At 42.7% G+C, this 27,182-nt stretch overlaps 1 protein-coding gene across 1 annotated transcript in view; it reads left to right on the top strand.

The window, feature by feature from the left end:
* AP3B1 (adaptor related protein complex 3 beta 1 subunit) overlaps positions 1-27,182 on the top strand; it is a 340,812-nt gene that overhangs the window by 118,546 nt on the left and 195,084 nt on the right. Inside the window, exons 10-14 of the mRNA XM_015419569.1 lie at positions 1,643-1,697; positions 1,790-1,861; positions 5,309-5,371; positions 6,738-6,870; positions 8,692-8,801. Coding sequence (XP_015275055.1) covers positions 1,643-1,697; positions 1,790-1,861; positions 5,309-5,371; positions 6,738-6,870; positions 8,692-8,801 — 433 coding nt within the window. The remainder of the gene's footprint in view (positions 1-1,642; positions 1,698-1,789; positions 1,862-5,308; positions 5,372-6,737; positions 6,871-8,691; positions 8,802-27,182) is intronic.

The following is a 27,182-nucleotide window of genomic DNA, read 5'->3' as shown; positions in this document are numbered from 1 at the left end:
ATTAATCACAAGATGGGGTTCTGGAACGATAGACCCAGAACAACAAGAGTTCCACACAGCACTGCCATCAGCTCTTCATCCCAGGGCCATCTCATTCCCCCCAATGACGCCTGCTCCACTAGATAATAGTGGTGCAGTGATGGTATAATGGTGGTGGTGGCTCCTACTCAAAAGCCTGGCGAAATAGCTCTGTCTTGCAGGCCCTGCGGAACTGCGCAAGGTCCCGCAGGGCCCGAGTCTCTTCCAGGAGCTCATTCCACCAGATAGGAGCCGCCACCGAAAAGGCCCTGGCCCTGGTTGCAGCCAGTTTAACATCTTTGGGGCCTGGAGTTACCAGGAGGTGCCGAGTCCCCGACCGTAGTGCCCTTGGGGGAACATATGGGGAAAGGCAGTCCCTCAGGTATGCCAGACCCTGGCCATGTAGGACTTTAAAGTTAAGAACCAGCACTTTGAAGCGAACGTGGTACGCTATAGACAGCCAGTGCAGTGCTTTGAGCGCAGGTTTGATATGGTCCTGTCTAGAAAGACCCATCAATAACCTGGCTGCAGCATTCTGCACTAGCGGCAGCTTCCAGATTTGCGACAAAGGCAGCCCCATGTAGCGAGTGTTACAGTAGTCTAACCTCGAGGTGACCGTCGCATAGATCATTGTAGCCAGGTCATCGTGGTCAAGGATGGGAACCAACTGCCAAGCCATCCAAAGGTGGTAAAAGGCCGACTTGGCAATGGCTGCCACCTGGGCTTCCATCGTTAAAGAGGAGTCCAGGAGCACACCCAAATTCCTAACCTCTGATGCTGGCACCAAAGGCTGGGAGCCCCAACTCCGAACCAACCCGACTCAGGCCCAGGACCTCCATCTTAACCGGGTTTAGTTATAGCCGGCTCAGCCTGAGCTGACCAGCAACAGCCTGCAGCGCCCAATGAAGGTCATCTGGGGCAGAGTTCGACTGGCCGCCCAACAACCAGCCATTGGCCCGCCAGCTGCCACTCGGGGCAACTGGCGTGCCATTGGCTGGGGTGGGTGGGGGGAGGGATGAGGATAGCTGGCTTGGCGCATGCGGGACAGGCAGCGAGTGGCCGTCCCTTGCTCACTGCTGCTCCACCGCTACATGCAGTGTGCGCTCGGGCGGCCGGTGGGGAGGGGCAAGGCTGGCCGCCTTGGCACGCCGAGCCCTCGAGTGGGCGGGAGCGCGGGGAAAGAGCCAACCCACCCGGCTTGGCACGCTGCCGCCACCACCAGCACACAGCGTTGTGGACGGGCGAGGCCTGCCATCTTCGGCAGCCGCCTCCTCTAGCACACCGACAGAGGAGAAACGAGGCCGGCTGGCTTGCCCTGCCACCTCCAGCGTGTGGTGGGGGGAGGCGCGAGCCTGGCCGCTGGGGAGCCACCACGCTCTCCTTTGCCAGTGTGTGTGTGGAACCTCCGGTGGCCTCTCTCTAGGGCTCGTTGTTTCTCTTCCCGCAACTGGCCTTGCGCCTAATTGTACATAAAACAAAACTTAAATTTAAATCATATTTTTAGCTTCCAGCCTTGTAAGCACAAGGATAATCTTTACCTTTGATAACCAGTGCTTTTTGCTGTAATTGATGTTAATAGAGAGGTGAGAGGTGTGTATTAATTATCTGTTGTTGACTTCTATAGGGAGGTGCAGTACATTGTTCTCCAGAATATAGCAACAATGTCAATCCAACGCAAGGTTTGGTTTCATTAATATATAAATTCAGAATTTTTACTTTTTAATACTTCGATATAATTACGAACTTATATTTGTTTGTTTTTCTTCTGTAGGGCATGTTTGAACCTTACTTGAAGAGTTTCTATGTCAGGTCAACTGATCCAACTATGATCAAGACTTTGAAGGTATATTTATTACAATACGATAATGTATCCTAATAATGTGAATACTCTTGTTCCTACAGATGTACTACTTTTCTATTACTAATGCAAAAATGGACAAAGTAGTCTGCTCATCCGTTGCCCAAAGCCATGGTGCTGCTGAATGAGTGCTATACTGTGTTGTTTTAAATGAAAAATCTTACTGTAAACTTTTCAAAAAGCATAATTTACTACACTTTCATAATGTCAAAAAAACCCAGCTGCCCATAGGTGAATTATAAGCTGCACAACTGTAATGTTTAGGCTGCATTTAGACATTACAAACAAATCAACATCCTTGTACTTGCATGCTCCATTCTTTCCTCTCCTCTTGTCCAGTGCTGAAATTACAAACCAGAAATCTTGAATAAACTGTGGTTTATATGACATCTGAATTATCTGATGTGATAAACTGTCATTTGTTTCTTGTTTACAAGCCAGGGCCCAGTTCAGATATGAAGAAACCAGAGATTTGTTTGCAGTCATTATGAAGCTAGCTAATTGCCATGCTCATGTACACCTTTCTTTTCCCCCTTTTGTGTTCCCCTTCAACAAACTCCTGTTTGTTGTGATGTCCAAATGTGGCTGCCTCAACATGCTACAGGTTCTTGTGTTCTCAGGTACTGGGATTTTTAATCATGGTTTAATCCTGACTGAGATTCTTGATTGATAGGAAGTGTCAAGCCTCAATTTGTTAAGGCACCCACCTTTGGTTATCACAGCAGATTGCTGTTAGTTGAAGACTTCAGTTTTCAGTCTCAGCCTTCCATGCAAAGGGAGGAGGAAGCAAGGGAGCAAATGAGCTGCAAATTCATCAAATTTCTGCCTATTATTGGATTTGTTGTAGTTTATAATCCTGGTTTGTAAACAAGAAGCCCTGACCTGGCTGGCCCAGGCAAGCCTGATCTCAGCCCTAGTTAGTAGTTGGATGAGAGACCATCAAGTAGTTGGATGAGAGACCACCAAGGAAATCCAGGGCTGCTACACAGAGGCAGGCAGTCGCAAAACACCACTATTTGTCTCTTGCCTTGAACATCCTCCAGTGTCACCATAAGTTGGCTGCGACTTGACAGCACTTTGCATCACCACGTAAGAAACAAGTCACAGTTCTTTAGAGCACCTGATTCAGATACCACAACTAGTTGCAGTTTGCTGAATACTTCTTGATATGCAATTTCAGCACTGTGGGCAGGGTGAGGAGGGGAGGAGCAACACATGACCTTGGCTCACCCTTGTCAGAAACAGGCACTACATAAAAGTTTTGCATGTCTAAAACAACTTGATGCCTTTTTAATGTGTTTAAAAAGTTGCTGAATTAGAAGAGTAAAGTGATGTGCATTCTTGAGAGAAGCAAAGGGATCCCTAGTAAAAAAGTTTGAATATGTGGTTGGATCTGAATAACTACAGATGGAGGAAAAATTGCTGGTAGTGGTACAGTTGATGCAGTGTCATAATTGGTGGCTGTTTTCATGCTTCTGCATGCACAACCATTAGGGATGGGCACAAACCTAAAAAGGTGGTTCAGTTTCGGGTGGCCCACAAACCAAACCCCAAACTGAGCCGAGCAGGCCCCCACACAAACCAGTCTGGCAAGTTTGGTTCCCCTTTTCTCCTGACTGCAGCTCAGGGCCAGGAGAAAGGGGGCAGGAATCACCCAGGAAGGGGCTTCATTTAACCCATTGGACCTGCTCAGTTGTTAGGTTTAAGTGGCTGACTCTAAACAGCTGAACTAGCCAAAAAGTCCAGTAAATGGAATGGAAGATTGACTGGAGCCCAGCTTATTGAAACTGCCCATAATGTCAACACCAATGGGGCATGGATTCTTGGGCTGGGACCTGGACATGACAGTCTGTTTCAGGAAAAATAGAATGAAAACTTTCTTGTGAACCAAACCCATGAACGAGAATGCCAAGATAAATCTGTTTAAGTTGCTTTTCTATCTTTGGATTTAGTTCACTTTTGTTAGGCAGTGCTATAGCCTGAATAGAAGATTCCACCTCCATGCTTGAGGAACCTTTTGGATATCACACCCAAAGTATATAGCATAACACAGGTATCCACTACTAATCCAGATCTTGGCAGACTCAAGGAAGATTGCGAGTTTATATATGTGTTTCAGTTATAATGTTAAAGGAGCAATGCCATGTTTGCATTTCTTAAAATCAGCATGCAGTGTTATAAAGTACAGGAGAGATTATTTATTTATTTATTGGATTTATATCCCGCCCTCCCAAAATGGGCTCAAGGCGGCTAAAAACAGAGGCTGATGCCATAACAAACAAATTAAAACAGCATAAAAACAATCATTAAGTAAAGTGCGGTGCTCTTGATGTTAAGTCTTATTAGTCCAAGATGGGTTCCATTTGTCAACCTAACCTGACAGCATACGTTCTTTGGTCATCTAGGCGTCTTCCCAGGGCTGGCTCTCCTCTAGGTCTAATCCACCGTTGAAGATGGGAGCTCAGTGGTGGCACAATGACGGCGGTGGCTCCTATGCAAAGGCCTGGCGGAAGAGCTCCGTCTTACAGGCCCTGTGGAACTGCGCCAGGTCCCACAGGGCCCGGATCTCCTCTGGGAGCTCGTTCCACCAGACAGGAGCCGCCGCCGAGAAAGCCCTGGCCCTGGTTGCAGCCAACTTGATGTCCTTGGGGCCTGGAACCACCAATAGGTGCTGTGCCCCCGACCGTAGTGCTCTTGGGGGAACATATGGGGAAAGGCGGTCTCTTAGGTACACTGGACCCTGGCCATCAAGGGCTTTATAGGTAAGAACCAGCACTTTAAAGCGAATCCGGTATGCTATAGACAGCCAGTGCAGCGTCTTCAGCACAGGCTGGACGTGGTCCTGTCTAGTGAGACCCATCAACAGCCTGGCCGCCGCATTCTGCACCAACTGCAGCTTCCGGATTTGCGACAAAGGCAGCCCCATGTAGAGAGCGTTACAGTAGTCCAACCTTGCGGTGACCGTCGCATGGATCACTGTGACCAAGTCTTCACGGTCAAGGAAAGGAACCAACTGCCGCACCAGCCGACGATGGTAAAAGGCTGACTTGGCAGTGACTGCCACCTGGGCCTCCATCGATAAAGAGGAGTCCAGGAGCACTCCCAAACTCCTAACCCTCGACACCGGCACCAACGGCGCCCCATCGAAGGCCAGGAGAGGGAGCCCCAACCTCGAACCGACCCGACTTAGGCCCAGGACCTCCGTCTTCGCCAGGTTTAACTTCAGCCGACTCAGTCTGAGCCAACCAACCTTTGAAATACTGATTCTAGAAAAAAACTTCGTTGTTACATACAACAAATGCTTTATGGTAGCCCATCATGATGCTTTATGTTGCTGCCTTTTATTTGTTAACTTTTTAAGGTTTAAAGTGAAATTTTTGAAGTACAGAAGTGTTTTCTACCAACATTGTCTGAACTGTTTTTCTTCTTTAGCTCGAAATCTTGACCAGCTTGGCAAATGAAGCCAACATATCTACTCTTCTCAGAGAATTTCAGGTTTGTGCATGATTTGTATTATTTCAGGAATCTTCCTAGCCTGATATATTTGTAAGTTCTTTTCCTGATGAACTGGCATAGGAAGAATAAAGGTTTGAAAGCATAGTTTACAAAATAATGCTTAGACCGACAAGAAGTTTCTGCTGACCAAACAGATTTCTATCAGCAGAGTGTAAGTTTCTTGCCCCTCCTCTCCTGCCCAATATGCCCCTGAAATGCTTCTCCTGGGGGCACAGGAATAAAATGAGGGGTTTTGGGGAGGCCGACCACAGGAGGGAGGAATCAGTGAAAATCATCCCTACTCTTTGTCTGTAGAAATCCTCTAATGGATCCAAGGCTATGATTTGAACTTTGTTGAAAATTTAGTCGATGCTGCTACAAGCCAATCGATGCGCGAAACTATACAGATTTTTTTTTCTTTTTCTTTTTTTGCAGATTAGAATCCTGGGGAGGAATTGTTTAGTAAGATAGTAAAATTGACACATGTGATGTGTTAGACTGGATCCTGTGGATCCATTTCACTAATGGCTGCAGGGGTTTTTTTGTCACAAGAAGCCTCCCACTGATGAAAAGGCTGAACCTCTTGCGTCAGTGATGGGCTCTCTTTGTGCCAGAGGAAATCACTGCTGTTTACCGGATCAACTATATGGGATCCAACCCATTTCTCTTAATCTAAGGTAGTTTAAAAAGCATAGTGGTATCTATCATTTTCTAAATGTATTAAAGCTACTTATAGACTGCTTTTTCCACAATGCAAAGTAGCTAACCATTTTTTTCTAAATAAGCGTGCTTTGCCTTTTCAGATTTTCCATTTGCACATAGCAATTTTTGCAGTTGACAAACTGTGTGGTATTAAAAGGGTTGTAATCAGATGCTGCTGGTTAAATGGGCCAAACAATTCATGGGCTACTGCTCTATACTCATTGTAACTGCTGGCTGTGTTACCATCCCCCACCAAGATTCACAGAGAGAGACCCTCCTGGGTATTGAGTGACAGATGCTAGCATAACGAAGTTTGAGTCCAGTGGCATCTTTAAGACCAACAAAGTTTTATTTAAGGTATAAGCTTTCGTGTGCTTGCACACTTTTTCAGTAAAACATATCCTGCAGTCCATTTCTTAATTACTGAAATAGAATAATGCCAAACAAAAATGTTAAAACAACTAGTATTGGCTTTGATTTGATTTAATATATCATGACATGTTTGTTTGTTCTTTGTTCCTGCTTACCAATTGCTTTTAAATTCCTTTACATAAAACAACTTCCCTCAGAACTGAGGATGGCTTCCAGAGAGCTGAATGGCTCTGTCAGATTTTTAAGTTGATTATACCAATGTGTTGACAATTTAAATTCCTGTATTCTTCAGACCTATGTGAAGAGCCAAGATAAACAGTTTGCTGCAGCTACAATTCAGGCAATAGGTAGATGTGCAACCAACATCTCAGAAGTGACTGACACATGCCTTAACGGGCTGGTGTGTTTGCTGTCTAACAGAGATGGTAAGTTAATTGTTCTTTTTTGGAGGACGATTGATGGCTTGTATTGTCTGGCAGTATCCCTAAACAGATTTAAAAGCAGTACATTGAATTATTTGTCTTAAATGTAGTCTGGAGATAAAGTAGCATTGTACTGTAGTTGCTCTTTGTACCTTTTAAACATGGGTTTTCTAGTCTCTTATTATTGGTCTCTTGTTGGGACTTTCTGTCAGTATGTAGTTGATACTAGTAACTGAAATTGCTTGAAAGTAAATAATTAATACATGTAGAGTATTGTTTCATAGTGAACATACTGAGCTTGCGTTCCTTAGTTGCATTAAAGTAACTGTACTGCAGAGGGTGCTATGAGCAGGGAAATGTGGGTTTTGTTGATATGTGCAAGTGGTTAAATTAAAAAAAAGTGTATCAGACAGTTTAGGGTACCCAGTAAGTCTGTGCTTGTTTCGTAATTTATGTTCCTTTATTTGTATATCCAAATAGAAAAAAATATAAATAGCTACAGACGCTAAGGAGGAGTTGGTGGGTATAAAAAGTGATTATTATGCAAATCATTCTCAAAATGTGCATCTTAGGCGGTATTTATAATTTCATCAGTAAGAGTCTTGATGATGATGTATTTGGCCTTCATTAGTACTGTGCCTTTTAAAATTGTCATCAGTTCATTCAGTTAGATTGGCAGGTGCTTGGTCCAAATTAAAAACTGATTTGTATATTTTTATGTTTACATATAGAAAAAGCTTAATCTCATTAGGTCAGGGTGTTGTTATGTATTTCCCATTTCCTATATAAAGTATACATTGGGAAGCTACATGCCCCTAATAGATTTGGAAGAAAGAGGGAGGGGAGGGATATTTATTAAGGAATGTGATAATATAGTGGTAAAAGTGTGCTGGTTTTAAATCCATGCTAGCAGTTCCTCAACTTCATGCTACAAAGAATATAGAAAGAAACAAAACTTCACATTATGTCTTGAGGAGATCTTTCAGGAAGTGCACTCATTCAACCCATCCCAGTCTAATTAAATCCAAGTGCACATGATGCATACCTGTGGTGCCTTCATTGATAAATAATGCTTTATTATAGTGCTTGACATTTTGTAATAGGAGTTGGATTGTTCTGGCATCCAGATGTACCCAGAGAACACATTAGATTTGTCCTATTCTTTGAGCCAGAGTATAGTGCAAAAATGCTAGAATTTGATAATATCTTTCTAATTTTCAATATAACTATCCAATAATACAACAAGCTTTTTTGCTATCTATAAAGAATAAAGATGCCAGACTTGAGAATCTCTGGTATTAGTAAGAGATTCCTATATCATCTGTTTATTATATAGGAATTTAAAAAGCTTAATGTTAATACTTGCTAAAAGAAGATGAAATAAATGTCTTGCTTTTCGTAGTAGTAAGGCTGTAGTAAATACAGCATTGTATATTTGATTTCAACTTTGATCAAATTTTACTTTTTCTTTCATTGTAATTAATTTGTGGGAATCACACTTAATGTTATTTGGTTGCCAGGTTTTTAATATGAGCATTTCATTTTGATAATGCTTTGGATTATGTTACAATGAAATTCTTAACTGTATGATATAGGCACAGGTCCCCTAACACCCACTCTGTTCATTGGAGTACACTCTTAAATGTCATGTGACAGAACTTCAAATGTGTAAACAGTTCTGTATTTCTAGCACTATAATAGATATTCTATTTTTGTAAACATGCTTTGAGAAAAATCTAGATGTCGATATTCTAGTTATTTGATTATGGTGCATGAAATTAATTTTATGATTGTAACTTTAAAAATATGCATTTTTTTTACCAGAAATAGTGGTTGCTGAAAGTGTTGTTGTCATTAAGAAACTGCTGCAGACACAGCCAGCTCACCATGGTGAAATTATTAAACGCATGGCAAAACTCTTGGATAGTATTACTGTGAGTATTTATAGTGTTCCAGTTCTACCTACCCCACAGTACATTTTTGGGGAAATCTGGTCTTAGAAAAGTAATGTTAAAGTGTGCAGTGTATGGGCAAGGGCTTGTGGTAAGATATGCTGTGACTTAATTTGTGGAAACAGAGGGATAGAAATGTGTCTTAATATGTAGGTACAAATTAAGTCACGAGATACTTATATTTTGAGCTCACCAAATACTTACTATAGCTATTATATTAAAGAACTTTAAACTGTATATGACTGAATTAAATGCACAATCAAATCTGCCTTTTTGTAGCAGTTAAAATCTGTATCATGAAGGCGTTGAAACAAGATTGCTTTCCAATAGAGCTACTTACAGAATGACCTGAAAAATTTTCCCAGATGTCTGTAACTGCTCTGAAAAACTAAGGCTTCATTGTTTTATTTATTTATTTTGGTAGACAAGTTAATGGGTTAAAATGGTGTGGCAAAAACTGCCTTTAAAAAAAAAAGGTTTGAAAAGTGCACTTAACCACTTGCTCAGGCCATGTAGAATAAAATATCAGACAATGCAATTTACAGTCCTCCTTTGGCCTTTGAGAATAATGCAGAGTAGAGCTACATAATGAATGTATTATTTCCTGCATTCTTGTAAGTACTTACAGTACACTGGAAAACACATTGAATACCTCAATATACCTCTATATCTTTTAAGCTGTGTGTGAATTATTTAGAGTATTATAAAATGAGGGCTCCTAGAATATACACTTGCTATTACATGTTTGATGATCTGGATACAATAAAACTCCTAAATTTTATGTGATATGTTGTTATAATAAAAATCAAAACTGGGTTCATCAGTTCTGTTTTCCATTAAAATGCTTTACGTGGCAGTAGATTTAGGTGTCTGAATGACTGCCTTTTACAAAGCTCTTAACATTTATATTGTAACCAACATTGTAATCCAGTGGGTTTAAAAGGGTGTAACTCTGTTTAGGATTGCCCTGCAAGTAATGCAGGCCAAATTTAAAAGGTTCTTCCATAAGGCAGCATTCTGCTACTATATTAGGAGAGATCCATATTTGTGAATTACTGCAAGTTCATTTTTTGTATCTCTGTAGTCTCACAATTGGGGTCTGAGCCTATGCAGAGCATATCTCCAGCAACTTGCTCCTTCCCTTGATTACAAACGTGTGCATCTTTGCATAGTTAACTATGATAGTTTGCAATGTCAGGTAGAATAACAAACTTTAAATACTGTATAATATATTTCTTTAGATTCTACATAGTATCTCTGGGTTCTACAGGCAACTTGAACTGCTCCTGTACCTAAAAATTGAATGTAGCACTCAATTACTGTTCTTTAGCCCAATTTAAAATAATAGTTTGGGAGTAAAGTCTTAATGCAGTGAAACCTTTGGAACAGAAGTAACCCCTTTCTCAGTCTCAAGTAATGACATCAGTCTTAGCACATTTCATTTAGAAAACTTACTCGAGCATTTAAAACTTGTCTAGCATGACAAATGTTTAGTGTATCTTTCCCCTTTCCTTGGATAGATTCCAAAACTGTTTTAAAATGCTGCTGTCACAGTATTACAAAAATATGCCATAATATTGACTTCAGTTTCCATTGTTATATTGTATCCTGGAATTAGATTAATTTTGTATCTTCCAAGGAAAACTGGTATAATGCTTTCTCTTGATCTGTTTGGTTCTTTTTCTGGGGCAAATGCTTTTGTTTGCTTTAAGCTCTGCTTTATGGATGTTTTTATCTGTGCATCTGGTGAAGTATACACAAAAACATCATAGAATTTCTATCTATTGTAATGGAATGTCATTATGCTTGGCTCATTATATTTATTGTGTGAAGTGAAGTAGTGGTCTTTCCAGAAGGGGAAGCTCGAGTTATTACTGGAGAAATAGCTGAACCTTATGGAGGCCAGGTGCTCTGTGAGCACCAAGATGATCAAATTTAGTGAGACTGTAGAAACAATAAGTTTGGGCTTGTGAATCTTGTGAGCTCTGTGGAAACAGAATTTTAGATTGTTGCTGCTTAGGCCAGACTAGTAGACATTTCTGTTTATCATTGATGTGAGCATACATTTAATTTCTCTGCATTTAGATCACAGTTTGCTTCTGAAGTATGTTGTAGGTCTATACAAGAAGTGCAGGAAACAGCACCTGCTGATCTTCAAGCCTATGGCAGTCAGCACAGCAGTTATCATAGTGGCCAGATCCTGGTTTTCTTCTGGAAGTCTGGTGGACTACTGAATCCATACCTCTCAGTATTTGCGGGTGGTGGCACAAGTTGTGTGTCAGAACTAGAAGAGTGCCCTGGACTTGTGGTCATCTTTCCAAGTTGGCCCCAAACCTACCTTCTGCTGTCTTTCACTCCTGTGCTAAAGGAGATCTGCACTTAAAGAACACCCCCAATAAGGGGAGTGGTTCAAAACAATGGCTATAATAAAGGAATCTTTGACAGAGTGGTGATATGCTTCTATAGACTTGAAAGGAACATTGAGAATCTGGATAGAATAATACAAATATCTGGGCAAAAGAATTGGCAAATTCAAGCGGTCAAAATAATATCAAATGGTCAATATAGTACCCAATACTAGAAAACCTACCCAAAAAAGCTATATATTTGAAGCTCTTGCAAACTCTGCAATATACTTCAGTTGGGATGGGTGATGGGAAGACGAAGAGTGAGAGAGTAAAGCTCATAAATAGGGATGGGCATGAACTGGGAAAATGTGGTTTGGTTTGTGGCTTGCCGGATTTGTGAGCCACGAACTGTCACAAACTTTTAGGTGCCAAACAAACTGATTTGGCTTGTGATGCAGTAGAACAGCCACTCCCCCATGTGCTAGAGACACCAAACTCGCTGGAGATCTGTGGCCAACTCTCCTCTACCTGCCCTCCCAAGTTTGGTGAGGATTGGATTTACGAGTTCCTTAGAGATGTAAAATTTCCGGAAATTTTGAAGCTCAGAAAAAAACCTGGTTTTTTTCCGTTTTTTCCAGGAAAAAACGGGATTTTTTGGAAAAATTGGAAAAAATGTTACATTAGCATTTCTTTTGTCTTTTCTAGATTGAAAGTCATTCTGTTACTTTAGGAATATAAAATATGACTATGGACATTTTTACCTGGCATGAAATTATCACAACTAGCATATTAAAAATATAGTGTATAGTGTACCCAAACAATTATTACAAACAGAATACCCACCCACATGCAAAAACAAAACTGAAACTTTTTAATTTTCTTCTGACAATCGCACCTCCTAAAGGAAGAAATGCATCTTGTTCTTGCATTGGAGAGTTCGGTTTGTAACCTAGGACTTGCTTGTCCTCAGTGCACAGAAATTAGATCAATCTGATACCATATATATATATTTTAGAAATGATTTGGAATATATGAAATGATTTGGAAAATATTTGAACACCTTGTCTTAAAATATTTTATTCAACATGTTAAAATAAAACATTCTATAGTCAATTTTTTTTCTTTTCTTTTTTCAATTTTTCCAATTTTTCGGGGGGGGAGCCTTCAGGAAATAAACGGAAATAAACCGTCCGTCCCCCCCGAATTTTTCTGGTTTTTTTCCAGGCCTTCACATCTCTACGAGTTCCAAATTACGGCTCCCGCAAGAAGTTGCCATCAGGAAAATGCTTTCTGTGGAAATGACTGACGCAGGTTCAGGAGGTTCAGGGGTATATAGAATGGGTTCTGTGCAAGCTAGAGACATCAAACTCACAGGGGACCTCCCCTTGATGCTCCTCTACATATCCTCCAAGTTATGTGTAGATTGGATTTAGGGGGTCTGAGTTATCCCCCCCCCAGAAGATGCTCTCAAGAAGTGCTTTTGGGGAAAATGTCAGGCACTGATTCAAAAGTGCATAGAATGGACCCTCTGCAAACCACACACACCAAACCACACAGGGAACTTCACCCTGCCTTTGAAGTTTGGTAAACATTTTGATTGAGTGGAAACTGGCTGGAAATATATCCATTCATGAACTGCTTGAAAGTTTGTGGAAAATTCATGCTGGTTGACCTGCCACGAATTTCAGTTTATGAACCATGAACCCAGCCAGAATTAATCACAAACTTTAAATGTAAAGTTACATATTTGCACAGCTCCTGGCATATGTTCTGTTCCTAATGTGAGGACCGTGGCATTCAAAGAACAAATAATCCAAAGTAATCCAAAAAAAGTGATAGATGTTATGGGTGTCTTCACAGGTAGACATGGCTTTTTTTAAAATGCCAGTATTTGGGCCAAAGTGGTCTAACTAGTTACATGGCTTTGGCTTGTAATTCAGAGTAGTCCAAATTGGACCATAAACCATTTGGTAGAAAATGCTGAAGTGCAAAAGATTGTTTCCTTGGGCAGTGCTAGAGCAGCAGGTTTCATTTGTGGTTGAAGACACACTGATTAATCACCAAGGCCATGATTAATGATTAGGTAGTTAGATATTGGACAAGGCTCTGCTTCTCTCTGGAATGGCTATTTCTTCAGTGAGTATTAGGAGCCCTGCTAATTCTGCTGGCCTCTCTGTCTTTCTTGTAGTAATGGACCATAATGTCCTTACTGTCCCCCACAAAAACATAAAAAAGAGAAACAAATCCCATATCAAGACGAAGCTTGGGGGGGGAGACGGGACACAAACCAAATGGCAGCTTGTTGGCAACAGTGGAGTTTGACACTGGAACACTTTAATCATCATAGTCATCATAATCTTTCGCTATAAGAAAATGGGGAGATGTAACCCTACTTACCCTTCTGGACCTCTTAGTGGTATTTGATTGTAAGACAATTGAATCCTTTTGAACTACTTGAGATGCATGAGAGATTGAAGTACTGTTTGGCAGTGATGGTTCTTCTATTTTGTGTGTTTGCACTGGCAGTAACACTGCTGCTCTATTCAGTTGGATTTGACTTGTGGGATACCGCGGTGTTCCATCTCGTTCCCAGTTCTGTTCAGCATCTATACATGTGGGAGACATGTGAGAACTCATGGAGAAGGGAATCTCATTTCTCTCCCTATGGTATCTCCACTTCCCCTCCTGTCTTCCCTCTAATGTGTGTCTTGCAACCAGTCTTCCCTCTAATGTGTGTTAGGGTGTGCTAGAGCACTGATTTCTGGACCTCAGTGCAGGGATTTCCATCCCAGCACAGGTACAAGGAGTGGGCGGCCCCACCCTCCCGCTCAGCTGGTGCCTGCTTTGTGTGCAGTACACAAAAAGGGCAGTGCTGTGGAACACTTTTGGGAATGACGGGGAAGTCCATGGGAGTGGTGTAGCCAGCCTTGCAAACCCCCAGGTGGGATTGTGTGGTGGGCTGTGAGTGTGTGCGGGCCCTCTCTATTAGGGAAGGAGGACCAGGGGGCCCAGGTCGCACTTAGCAGGCTTTTGCTGGGAATGTGGTTGGGGCTCCTCTATGGGCCTCCCACTGCCAGCACTGGTGTGTGTGTGCCAGGAGGTCCCTCACTGGGAGGGGAGGAGGTCTGGAAGGACCCAGGCCATGCTTCCCCTTCCACCCCCCTCCAGGGCCTTTAAATGGCACGTGGCCTGGGGCACTTCTGAGGGCCTCCCCACTGCCATCACCACAGTTAGGCCCCTTCTGGGAGGGAAGGAGGTCCGGAAGGACCCAGGCCTCACTTCCCCTTCCATCCCCCCTCCATGGCCTTTATATTGCATGTAACCTGAGGCTCCTCCAAGGGCCTTCCTGCTGCCATTGTCGTGGGGGGGGTGTAGGGAGACCAGAGATATGGGTGGGTCCAGACCCTGCTTCCCCTTCCACCCCCCTCGAGGCCTTTAAATGGCACATGGCCTGGGGCTCCTCCAAGGGCCTCCCCACCACCATCGCTGTAGGGAGATGTGGAGGGACCCCTCTCTGGGGAGAAGGAGGTCCAGAGGGGCCCAAGCTTCACTTCTCCTTCCAACACCCCCTCCAGGGCCTATGTTCACAGAATCAGCATTGCAGTCCGATGGCCATCTAGCCTCTGTTTGAAAACCTCCAAAGAAGGAGAGCCCATCACCTCCCAAGGAAGCCTGTTCCTCTGAGGAACTGCTCTAACTGTCAGGAAGTTCTTCCTAATGTTTAGCAGAAAACTCTTCTGATTTAATTTCAACCCATTGGTTCTGGGTCCTACCTTCTGGGGCAACAGAAAACAGCTCTGTACCATCCTCTGTATTTTTTTTAAAATATATAATTTTATTAATTTTTATACCATCCTCTGTATGACAGCCCTTCAAGTACTTGAAGATGGATATCATATCACCTCTCAGCTGCCTCCTTTCTAGGCTAAACATACGCAGGTCCTTCAGCCTTTCCTCATAGGACTTGGTCTCAAGACCCCTCACCATCTTTGTCACCCTCCTCTGGACATGTTCCAGTTTTTCTATATCCTTCTTAACTTGTAGGTGCCCAAAGCTGAACACAATACTCTAAGTGAGGTCTAACCAGAGCAGATCTGGACACAATACTTCTGTTGATACAGCCCCAAATGGCATTTGCTTTTTTAGCTACTGCATCACACTGCTGACTCATGTTCGGTGTATGGTCTACTAAGACCCCTAGATCCTTTGCATATACTACTGCTAAGATAAGTCTCCCCCATCCAATAACGATGCATTTGATTTTTCCTGTCTAAATGCAGAACTTTACATTTATCCCCATTGAAATTAATTTTCTTTGTTTTAGCCCAGTTTACCAGCCTGTCAAGATCACCGTGTATCCTCTCTGTCTTCTACCCTATTTGCTGCCCCTCCCAGTTTACTATAATCTACAAATTTAATAAGCATTCCCTCTATCCCTTCATCCAAATCATTGATAAAGATATCAAACAAAACAGGTCTCAGGACAGATCCTTGAGGCACTCCACTTGTCACTGCTCTCCAAGATGAGGAACCATTCAGAAGCACTCTTTGGGTGTGGTCTGTCAACCAGTTACAGATCCACCTAACAGTAATAGGATCCAAACCACATTTTACCAATCTGTCAACAAGAATATTATGTGGAACCTTATCAGAAGCCTTACTGAAATCAATATAAACGATGTCGACAGCATTCCCCTGATCCAGCAAAGTAGTAATTTCCCCCCAAAAAGATAAAGTTAGTTTGACATGACTTGTCCTTGAGAAACCCATGCTGGCTCTTAGTAATCACAGCCATCTTTCCTAAATGCTCAAGGACTATCTGATGATTTGTTCTAAAACTTTCCCAGGTATAGAAGTCAAGCTGACCAGGTAGGTAGTTAACTGGATCCTCCATTTTCCCCTTCTTGAAGATGGCACATGTGCCCGCCTCCAATCTTCTGACACCTCACCTGTTTTCCAAGAATTCTCAAAAATAATGGACGGAGGCTCAGAAATTACATCCGTGAGTTCTTTTAGTACCCTTGGATGCAGTTCATCTGGCCCCAAGGACTTAGTTTCATTTAAAAAAAAACCTAGGTGTTTATGAATTACCCCTATGCTAATCCTAGGCTGCAACTCCCTTCCCTCATCATGTGTTCTGTTTTTTTCATGTTAAGCACTGTTTCCCTTGCAGGAGAAGTCTAAGGACAAGTAGGAATTGAGCAGTTCTGCCCTCTCTTCATCACCTGTTACAATTTCATTTTCCTGTCCCTGCAATGGGCCTACCATGTCCTTGCTCATTTTCTTACTTTGAACATAAGAAAAGAACCCTTTTTTGTTGTTTTTAGCATCTCTCACTAGCCTAAACTCATACTGAGCTTTAGCTTTCCTAACTCTCTGTGTGTGAGCACCAGAGGTCATTTCGGGGGGGAATGCAGTTCCCCCGGGTGAGGTATGGGGGGCGGGACACATGACGAAGCCCCGCCCCCTGCTTCCGGCCGCCCCGCTTCCGGCTCTCATTCAGCCAGGAGGAGGCAGGAGAAGAGGGAGGGTAAGTTGCTTCCTCCCTGCCTCTCCCCACCCCTGCCTGCCTGGGGCCAGGGAGGGCCTTCGCGGGGCTTCCTTGCACTCCCGCCGGCCTTGCAGGTCCACCGCCGGGCCCCTCATGGGGCTCGGCAGTGGAGCTGCACGGCCGGCGGTGGTGGCCGGGACCGTTGGGGGCAGGGTGTGTGGCCCTATGACACATTTCCGGTGATGTCAGGGTGTGTGGCCTTATGACACACTTCCGGTGATGTCAGGGGGTGTGGCATATGCTAATGAGTTATGCTAATGAGTTCCCCTAGCTCTTTTTCTACGAAATGACCCCTGGTGAGCACTGGTTATTTGTTTATATTCATCCTTGATTATAAGGCCCTCCTCCAACTTTCTAAATGAGTCTTTTTATTTCTCAGGTATTTAGAAAGCTTATAGAGCCATCTTGACTTCTTTAGGTGCCTCCCATTTTTCCTTCTCATAGAAATCGTTTGTGATTGTGCCTTCAGTATCTTGCTTTTAAGAAACTCCCATCCCTCTTGAACTTCCTTCTCCTTAAATACTTCTGACCATGGAATTCTACCCATGATGTCTGCAGTTCCCTAGGCAATCCAAAATGGCTGAAATAATCTTCAGGTAATCTTGTGAGATCTCAGCATTAAAAAACATTTGATGTTTATTTTACCCCCCCCCCCCCCTTTTAAAAATTTTTTTTTCTGGAAATCAGGGGGTTTCCCAAGAGTTGTAGAAATATCTCCCCAATCCATACTTGCTTCCATTGTGTGCTTTTTTGATCTGTGTTTTGGTGTCATGTTAAGAAGTAGATAGACGCAACTGATGGGAGATAACATTCTACAGATTGTAGTGTAGTTCCATCAATATATAGATGTCATCTTTTTCTATTTTTCATTGGATTAAATTGAAAAGCTGTGGTTCAGTCCTTTGAATAAATGAATATAGTTATGGGCTGGATTAGATTTACAGACTGAAACAATCTGGACAGTTTGTTCATTCAGAAAATGTACATACTTTCTCTCTAGAGAGTCTGCTTGAAGTAAGTTACAAAGTAAAAATGATGAACATCATAAGTATTACAAAATCACTAAAATTAGCAAACTATTAAAAACCTAGCAATTAAAATGTGTTTTATGTGTATGTGTCTAGTGTGTGTGCTTTGATGAATTGTTTTTATTGTATTTATGTGTATAGAGATACACAGACACATTGCACACACTTTCAAATTTCTTTTAATGGTTTGAGTGTTCTCTGACTTGGGGACCCTGAATTCAGTACAAAGGCAGAATAAAATTGTTCTAAATATATAAAAACCCAGCCAGAGCATAAAACAGCATTAAACATTTAGTATCCTAAAATGATTCTTGTAAAAAAGTCCACAAGGTAGAAGTAGACCATAGAAATAGTTTTAAAAGATTGCTTCTGTTAGCTAAAGGCCTAGGTAAAAAGAAATGTTCTGGCCTGGTGGTTAATAGAGAGGGCCAGGCAACCCCTTAAAGTGAAGGGCTTTCCATTGGTGAGGTGCCAGCATGGATAAAGCCCTGTCTTTGGGTATTCCTCACCCCTTCTGGAAGGGTCACAGAGATCAAGGCTTGTGAGGAGGACATTAACTAGCAATAATAATTATTATTATCATCATATGGCATTGTGTGTAGAATAGGAGATCCTAGGATTGTCTGGCAGCTCTTAGTGTTGTGCTAGTGGTGAGCTAGACTTTTTTTTTAGGAGCTGAGAGAGCTTTGAAAGAACTGTGACTGGACCAAAGTCACCTAGCTGGCTTCAAGTGGAGGACTGGGAAATTGAACCTGGTTCTCCGAATTAGAGTCTGCCACTGTTAACCACTACACCAAACTGGCTCTCTATCTTAACTAGCAGGCTGAATAATAATAAGAGTTGGTTTTATACCCCGCTCTTTACTACCTGATGGGAGTCTCAGAGTGGCCTTCCCTTTCTCTCACCACAACAGACACCCTGTGAAATAGGTGGGGCTGAGAGAGTTCTGAGAGAACACCCAAGGTCACCCAGCTGGCTTCATGGTGGGGGAGTGGGGAATGAAACCCGGTTTGGCAGATCAGAGTCCAGCACTCTTAACCACTACACCAAACTGGGAGGAAGTGGTATTTCAAGGTTATGATCCTGGCCCAAGCTACGACAGTAGTAATATTTGGATTTACCTGCTGAAATTGTGGTTGCACTTACCCTAAAGAACAGTATTTGCTGCCCGAGGATGTTTTAGGTACTTGTATCACTGTTACCACTTGATAATTGACCCAGTGTTACTTCTTACTAGCTTGTGCTGGCAAGCTCACTGTGACTTAGGTAAGGATTTTATTTCACTCATCCATGCAACAGTAATCTGTTTTATTGCAATGAACTCCACAGGGCCAAGTTTTTCTCATGGTGACTTCCTTTATCAAGTGCTTTCTCAGCTATACTGTAGAGTGTCATCTTTTTGGCAGAGAATGTGGTGCATAAATTGCAGGTAAATAGATTAGGGGGGGGTGTTTTGCTGTCAAGTTGGGTTTTCATGGCAAGAGACATTCAGAGGTGGTTGCCATTGCCTGCCTCTGCATAGCGGCCCTGGTATTCTTGGTGGTCTCCCATCCAAATACTAATTAGGGCCAATCCTGCTTAACTTCTGAGATCTGACAAGATCAGGCAAGCCTGGGTTGTCCAGGTCATGTTTACGTTATTTATCTATGTCATCACTAAAGTTAGGATCTATTGCTGTGGCCCTTAAGCCATATCTGTGACTTGTTTGTCACTAGAGTTGCTAACTGCTTGGAGGAAAATGTCCTGTCCTTTCAATGAAATTTTAATGTGTGGATAGGTGAAGCTTTTACTGGCATGGAGGTAAATAACATCTTATTAAGGAATAGGACTTCTTTTCTTCCAGCAATTGGCAATCCTATCTGTCATTTTTCTCATCTAACAATTTACAACTGTTTTTTGCTTAAAGTATTCCAAAGGCATATCTTGTAAGTCGTGTGAAGTGCTGAGAGAGAGAATATATTATCTTTCATTATCTAATGCTGTCTGTGAAGTGAATGGTCTCACCTTTAACATCTTATATGACTTTATTTTGGCCACTGTGTCACAGAGTGTTGGACTGGATGGGCCATTGGCCTGATCCAACATTGGCTTTCCTTATATTCTTATGACCCGATTCTTATGACCCTCCTTTCCTTCATGGTATCGAAGGTAATTTAAAAACATGCTACTAACAATGCTGTGTACCATTTTCTTATGGTAAGAATACTCAGAGAGATGATCATAACGATTGTCCCAAGTTATATGAAACTTATTTAATCAGATAACAGTTTGCATGAGTATAGAACTTTGATCTTAGCATCCAGGAACAACATTTAGCAAAATTAGGAATTATAAACATGGATGCTATGTTAAGACGCAAAATAATCTCAAACTAGAAAGCTGAAATTACCATAAAATGAAATTCAGCAAGGAGAAATGCAAAATGTAACATCTAAGAAATAAAAGATGGATATTTAACAGGCTACAGTAACATTTCTATGAAGGATTTAAAGTTTAATACATATAATTCAGTAGGATAAAATGGTTCCAGTGTTATTCATGCCATATTGTTACAGTGGTGAAATTTTCAGTTTACTATCTCCCCTTTGAGTACTTCATTTCCAGTTCTGGCTAAGACTGAAATAAAATTTAGATTTGCAGATATTCCCCTCACATCATATCATAGAAGGGGATGATAGTGTCCTTGGTGGGAAAAATAACTTTTTGCAGAAAGTGTTGTGCATGCACAAGATCTTGTGCAACACCAAGCACTTTCCTCCTTATATACTGTGCCCAGAAATTAGTGGCACAAGATCTTGCAGAAACATGTGAGAATACAATATGACTTAGCGGAAGGGACAATGGTGGTCTTTTTCTTTTGTTTCTGCTTGCTTAAGAGCTCTTATATAAGAATAAATTTTGCACTGGATCCAACCTGCAGCTTTTGTTACCTTCCAATAGATGCTTGTTACCCTAATGTATTGCCCTTTCCCCATTAAGCAGACAGCATAGCTGCTGAATGTCTGTGTAACTAGCAACAGCATCCTCATTTGAACACTTTTAAATTGTGATGGCCTCCCATTAGGAGCTCTTTCTTGGGTCAGTGGTATTTGGCTTACATACAATAATAACTCTATAGTTCTGTTGGAGGAACCACATCTGTGAGCCTCTTGATGATGTTTTAGGGAGAACCATTGTTTGTCTTCATGGCTTCTGTGTAGTCCCACTTGGGGATTGTGCACACGCAGGCCAGCCACAGAGAAAATTCTAAAGGTTTCTAGCTCTTTCCAGAGTCCAGAACGCTCCCCCTCCCCTCCAAAGCAAGCTGAAGTTTTCCTGCCCAAGCTGGCACGTGATGGAGGCGGGGAGAGCACTCCTTCCCTTAGTCCTCTCTTCACTGCTGTGGAGGAATGACATCTTTCGCTAGCTCTTTTAATCTCAGATCATCAAATTGGTGAGAAATCTCCTCTCTCAAAATGGTGCTTTTGAAAAAGTGCAGGGAGTGCGGCACGAAGATGGCACAGTCAGACGACCACAATCATTGTTTGACTTGGCTTGGAGAATCCCACAATGTGCCAACCTGTAATATCTGCTGCCAATTCACTCTGAAGGCACATCAAGAGAGAGTGCCTTAAGGCCTTCCTATGGGAAAGGGCTCTGGGGGCCCCAGAGAAAGACCAGCCATCTTGGTGGGTAGAGTAACTGAAGGCCAGGGTCCAAACTCCTTCAGTAGGGTCCGTACCTGCGGGTACTGTTGTCTGAACCAGCAACTTTTGTGGCTCTAAAGCTGACTCTGATTCTTCGGAACCACCCTCAAAAAAGTCTTAAGACAAAGAAGTCGAAGCTGAAAGACCCCTCAACTAAGTGCTCCTTGCTGTTGAAACCTTTGGTTCCTCAGGCACCTTGTCCTCATACCCCTGCACCACCTCCAACAGCAGCAGCTAGTCTGGGTTCTTAGGATGAATACAAGGTCATAAAAATATAACCAGCCCACCAATTCTGCAGAAGAGGAGAAAGACATTGGAGAGTTCAGATCCATCAGCTCTGGTTCCATTTGCCTGGGGTCCACCCCAGGGATCACAGCTACCTTGCTGGATGCTTCCGTTGCCCATGTATTGGCAGCTCAACTTACCTTGGTAGCAATATCTTCCCTGTTTTCAATCACCTCCTCCACCGTCAGCACAGAAGCGTGGTTCTGAGCGGCCACCACTGCCATGGATACAGAAGAGGCTTCTGACTCCCAAGAGTACTGTCCAAGCTGCTGAGGACAGATCTGATGCCCCATCAGAACCATCTCCTGATGAAGCAGTTGGGAACTGAGTACCAAATCACTGACAGAGGACCTTTACCTCTACACAGAACAATTAGTTAGCATGGCAAAATCTCTGGAACTGTATGTGGCCTGCTCCGATCTGCAGCCTTCAGATCTGGTCCTCGAAGTCCTCTACCCGTCTTCCTTGGGATCTGTCACGTTTCCAGTGCTGCAGGGCCTACTTGACGTTGCTAAGGGGGGCTGGGTCGAGCTTGCCTCAGTGTCCCACTCTGCTAACAAACTCAAGTTAAGGAGTAAGGCTGTGAGTTCCTGTTCACTCAAATTCACTTGCTACGGAGGTTTGTCTCTCCGAATATTACTCTGGGACTCATACTTCATCCTTTGATAAGTAAGGGAGAAAATTAGATAGTCTGGGGCAAAAGATTTACACCTTGGATGCCCTGACTCATCTTTAGGCAAATTTTGACACCATTATGGGAACTCAGCTGTTCCTTTAACATCATAATACCTTGGCTGTTGAAAAAAGATCTCTGACTAAGGTAGTGCAAGCTGAGGGCATTAAGTTAGGCAATCAGCAGAACACTGTGTGTCATGTGGCTGACGCTGCTAATACAGCTGTGGCCTCAGCTGTGATTCTCCGCAGGCCCTCGTGACTTTGTTCCACTGCCCTTTGAGGGTGGAGTTCCAGACAGATTATGTGCTTGACAGGGTTTGTAAAAATCATCTTACTGCAAAGACTCTGGGTGTCACGGCCCCATCTGCCCAAGGCTTGAAGCACAGGTATTTCCCTGGGTATCTTTCACACCAGCAATTCCAGAGGTCTTATGAGTTCCAGCAACAGCAGGAGACCCCCACCATGGCCTGCATACGTCTCCCAAGAAACATCAAGGGAAGCAGCAGAGAAAACAGAGTCCACACTGCCCTAGGGAGTCTGTTGGTAGGGGAAAGTCATATCAATGACTAGTGGTGTCCTATGATCCTGTTCTCCATTTTGCCTTTAGGCTAGCTGCTTTTGTAGGTGCATTGGAGGCCATCACCTAAGACACTTGGGTTTTATCCATAGTTTCTTCAGGGTATTGCCTACCTTTTAAGTGTATGCCCACAGACCGGTTACTCTCCCCAAGACTGGATCCTGTTTTGCCTGTTTTACTGTTTGAAGTTTCCCAGTTGATTAATAAAGGGACAATTGAATTACCTTAAAATGAGATTTTCTCTGGGTTTTACTCCAGATATTTTCTGGTCTCTAAGAAAGATAGGAATAAAAGGCCTATATTAGACCTCAGGGATCTGAATAAGTTTCTCAGTGTTTCCAAGTTCCATATGACCATGTTGCCCCAGGTCCTGGATTTACAGGGAAGAGGTGTCTGGTCTACTGTCATCAATTTAAAAGATCTGTATTTTCATGTTGCTATTTGTGAAAGTAGCAGGAAGTTCTTATGGTTTAGCTATGGCTCCACTCACCCACAGTACACAGTTCTGCTTTTTGGGTTAGCTACAGCACCCAGGGTTTTCACCATGTGCATGTCAGTTGTTGTGGCCTACCTCCATCTTAAGGGCTGTACTATGTACCGTTACCTCAACAACTGGCTTTTTACAGCCCTGTCAAGGTTACTCCTCATGGACCATATCACCATGGCCTTGTGTACCGTACAATGTTTGGACCCATCATTAATGAGGAAAAATCTAGGTTGACCCCCTTGAAATCAGTTTTATTTATTAGTGCCACACTAGATGCTGCAATGGGTAAGGCCTTTCATCCTGATGACTGAGCATTAGTTCTTATCTTGGAGATACATAGATTCAGAACAACAGGTTCCAATCAGCAAAGGCTATTCAGCAGCTCCAGGATTATATGGCCTCTACCACAGCAGTGATGCTGTTCGCACAGTTACACATGAGACCTCTATAAAACTGGTTCTTGAGAAAATTTAAGTTTGTGTCTGATTCCCCCTGGAAGCATTCCTCCATCCCCAGGTCAACCATAGCTTCATGATCTTAGTGGGAGGATTTCCATAATCTTTGTTAGCCAATGGGTCCTGGTTGTTTGCAGAATCTCAAATGCATATCAATTTTCTTACTCTGTGTGTGTGTATTTGTGTGTGCTTGTCTGCTTGTCTGGAAGTCATGGTTGACTTCTGGTGACCCCTTCTGGGGGCTTGATTAGCCTGCTTCTACATCCCGCCCAGTGTTTCCTCTAAGCTGAGTTAGTGTGAGCTAGCTCACAGTTTTTTAGTCTCCGGCTCACACATTTTTGTCTTCGTTTGGGAAGGATGACTCTAGAGCAAACTGATCTATGCAGCAGCCAAATCGCTCGCTCACAACTTTAATGCCAGCAGCTCACAAAGTAGAATTTTTGCTCACAAGACTCCACAGCTTAGTGGGAGCCTTGATCCCGCCTCTGGTATTCCTTGGAGGTCACCTTTCCAAGTCCTTGCTGGAGTTGGCCCTGCTTAGCTTCCAAGATCTGATGAGGTTGGGCTTGCCTGGACTATCCAGGTCAGGGTGCATATCAATTTTCTTGAACATAGAGCTATTAGATATGCCTTACATTCTTTTCCAGTTCTGCTAGAGGGCAAGAAAGCCCTCATGGCCATTGATAGCACCATGGCAAAGGCCTATTTGAACAAGCAAGGGGGCACAATTTCCCTGGCCTTAGTAGCGGAAGCCACTCATATCTGCCAGTGGTCTATCGCAAGGCAGATCTCCCTACAGGCCATCCATGTTGCAGGCACTTCCAGTGTTGTAGTAGACTCTCTCAGCAAGCTGTCTACACCCACAAATGGTCTCTTTCAGACAGCTACCTGCACCCTATTTTCCACCAGTGGGGCTTCCTGGTCATAGACCTGTCTAACCTTGCAGAATACCATATGTGCCCTATTTTGTTCTCTCACTGGGGTGGACCCATACTCTCTGGAGGATTACTACTACTACTACTAATAATAATAATAATAAAATTTTTACCCCACCCTCCCGGCTGAGACTAGCTCAGGGCAGCTTACACAAACAGAATAAAATTCCAACAATACAGTGTAAAATCATCAACATCAATTAATATAAATAACAATGTTAAAACCAATAACATAATAAAGTGCTAGCAGACATAATTTCCTCATTTTACAGTCAGCTTTTTGGTCTTCTTCAGTTGTCTTGGGTAATTAGCTCAGGCAGCAATTAAAGGGTCCCAGCAGTTCAGGGCTCTCCCACCATGGGGTGTCAGTTGTTGGTAGTAGAGGTGGTGGTGGTAATGGTGGCAGGGTTGCCTCTTTTATGCCTTTCCCCCATCCTTATTCTAGATAGGGTCATAGAGAAACTCAAAATGGATCACACCAGCTGTATCCTGGTGGACTCTTTGTGGCTCAGCAGTGTCTACATTCCATCCTTCCTGCACATGACCAAGGGCAGGTGCATTCTCCTCCTTGCAATAGACTATCTGCTACATATAGTCCCACCATGATGTGATGTCCCTTAATGCAGGGAGAGTCATGTGGTCTGATAGGGTCGCTGAGGTTCTCACCTCAGCATGTAAGCCCTCTGCCTACGGATCTTAGGCTGCAAAGTGGAAAAGGTTCCACTTCTGGTTATCCAACGTTTTTTCACCAGAGTCCTGTCCCTTGCAGGTTGTCTTTGAATATTTGTTATCCCTCAAAAACTTCAGCCATTTGGTAGCCATTTTAGCCTAATCAACAATAAACAGTACAGCACACAGCAAAAAATAGCAAGGGACAACAAGAAACAACTGTGAGCTGAATTACCCGCAAAAGTAAATCCAAAAGGAGAATTCAACAAAGTGAAATGCACATGTAATCAGAAATGAATCTATACATATAATCCATCATTGGACAATACAGAAGTTCACAGGATCCATAGAAGGAAAAAAGCAAAGTCCAGAGTAGATATCCAACACTTTTCCTAGGTAGTATGCAGTGTTTCAGACTTCTGGTCCTTCCTCAGGAACAAAGAACTATAGAAGTATAAAATACAATAATGCTTTTTTAAACAATATTACTTATTAACCATATTTCACAAAATTGATCCCAACAATACAAGAGAATCATATTAAATACATATTATTATAACTGTGGCACAGAGTCTCATTGAATCTTACCAACATTAGGAAGTCTCATTCCAATTTCTTTACAGGACAATACTATTCAGTTTCTCACAATATATGGACCACAAACCCACCATATATACTCACTTATGGGCCAGGTCTCCTAAGCTTTAATATGCACCTCTCAAGGTTGCTTCTATGTAAACAGGACCAAACATGCCTCAGAGTATCCAGCCTGCTAGGACTGCTTTATCAATCTACATTGAGTGCAGCTGGTAGCATCCTGTTTTTTTCCTGCTGAATTTTAAAGTTACAGAAACCCTTATTGCATTTATACTAAAGTAATTGAAGTTGCCATCTTCAGGTGAAAAATTCCTGGAGGAATCAAGCTAAATAAGCCTGTTATATGCATCTAAACTGGTTATAACAAGATAAAGAACTAAGTTGCTATAGTATTGAAAGTAGCCAACTTGCGATGATCTTCCAAATGAAGTAACCTCCTGGGTTTATTGTATGAGTTTAAGTCAGCAGCACCTACACATCCCTTCAGGAACCTCAGTTACCAAATATTGGAGTTGCCAACCAGGTAATGAAATTACTGGAGACTGGTCTAAGGTATCTCAATCGCAAGAAACATGATAAATCCTTTTGGATTTACTTTTGCGGGTAATTCAGCTCACAGTTGTTTCTTGTTGTCCCTAGCCATTTTAGCCTACCACAGTGATACTGAGGGGCATCCTCTGTTTTCCTCTAAATTATATAAATGGTTTTTGAAGGGTGTTTTTAATTTGTATCCTTTAGTCCCTGACCGGTCCCTCAATGGAGTCTCCCCCTGGTTCTTTCATGTTTAATGGATAAACCGTTTGAACCCATGGCTATGTGTGACCTTTCTCTGTTATCTTATAAAATGGCATTCCAGTTAGCCATTACATTGGCTCGTAGAGTGGCTGAGCTGAGAGCCCTCAGCTGTTCCCGCCCTTTACCAAGTTTCACAGGGATAAGTCGGTATCATGCACCAAGTTGAGTTTTCTACCTAAGGTAGTTTGCACTTTCCATATTTTCTCAGGATATTATTCTGCCAGTGTTTTTTGCCTGCCCCCTCCCAACCTACAGGAACACATACTGCACACCCT

The sequence above is a fragment of the Gekko japonicus genome, unplaced genomic scaffold (genome assembly GCF_001447785.1).
Source record: "Gekko japonicus isolate JY-2015 unplaced genomic scaffold, Gekko_japonicus_V1.1 scaffold206, whole genome shotgun sequence".
NCBI lineage: Eukaryota > Metazoa > Chordata > Lepidosauria > Squamata > Gekkonidae > Gekko > Gekko japonicus.
This window is presented reverse-complemented; position numbering and strand designations above follow the sequence as displayed.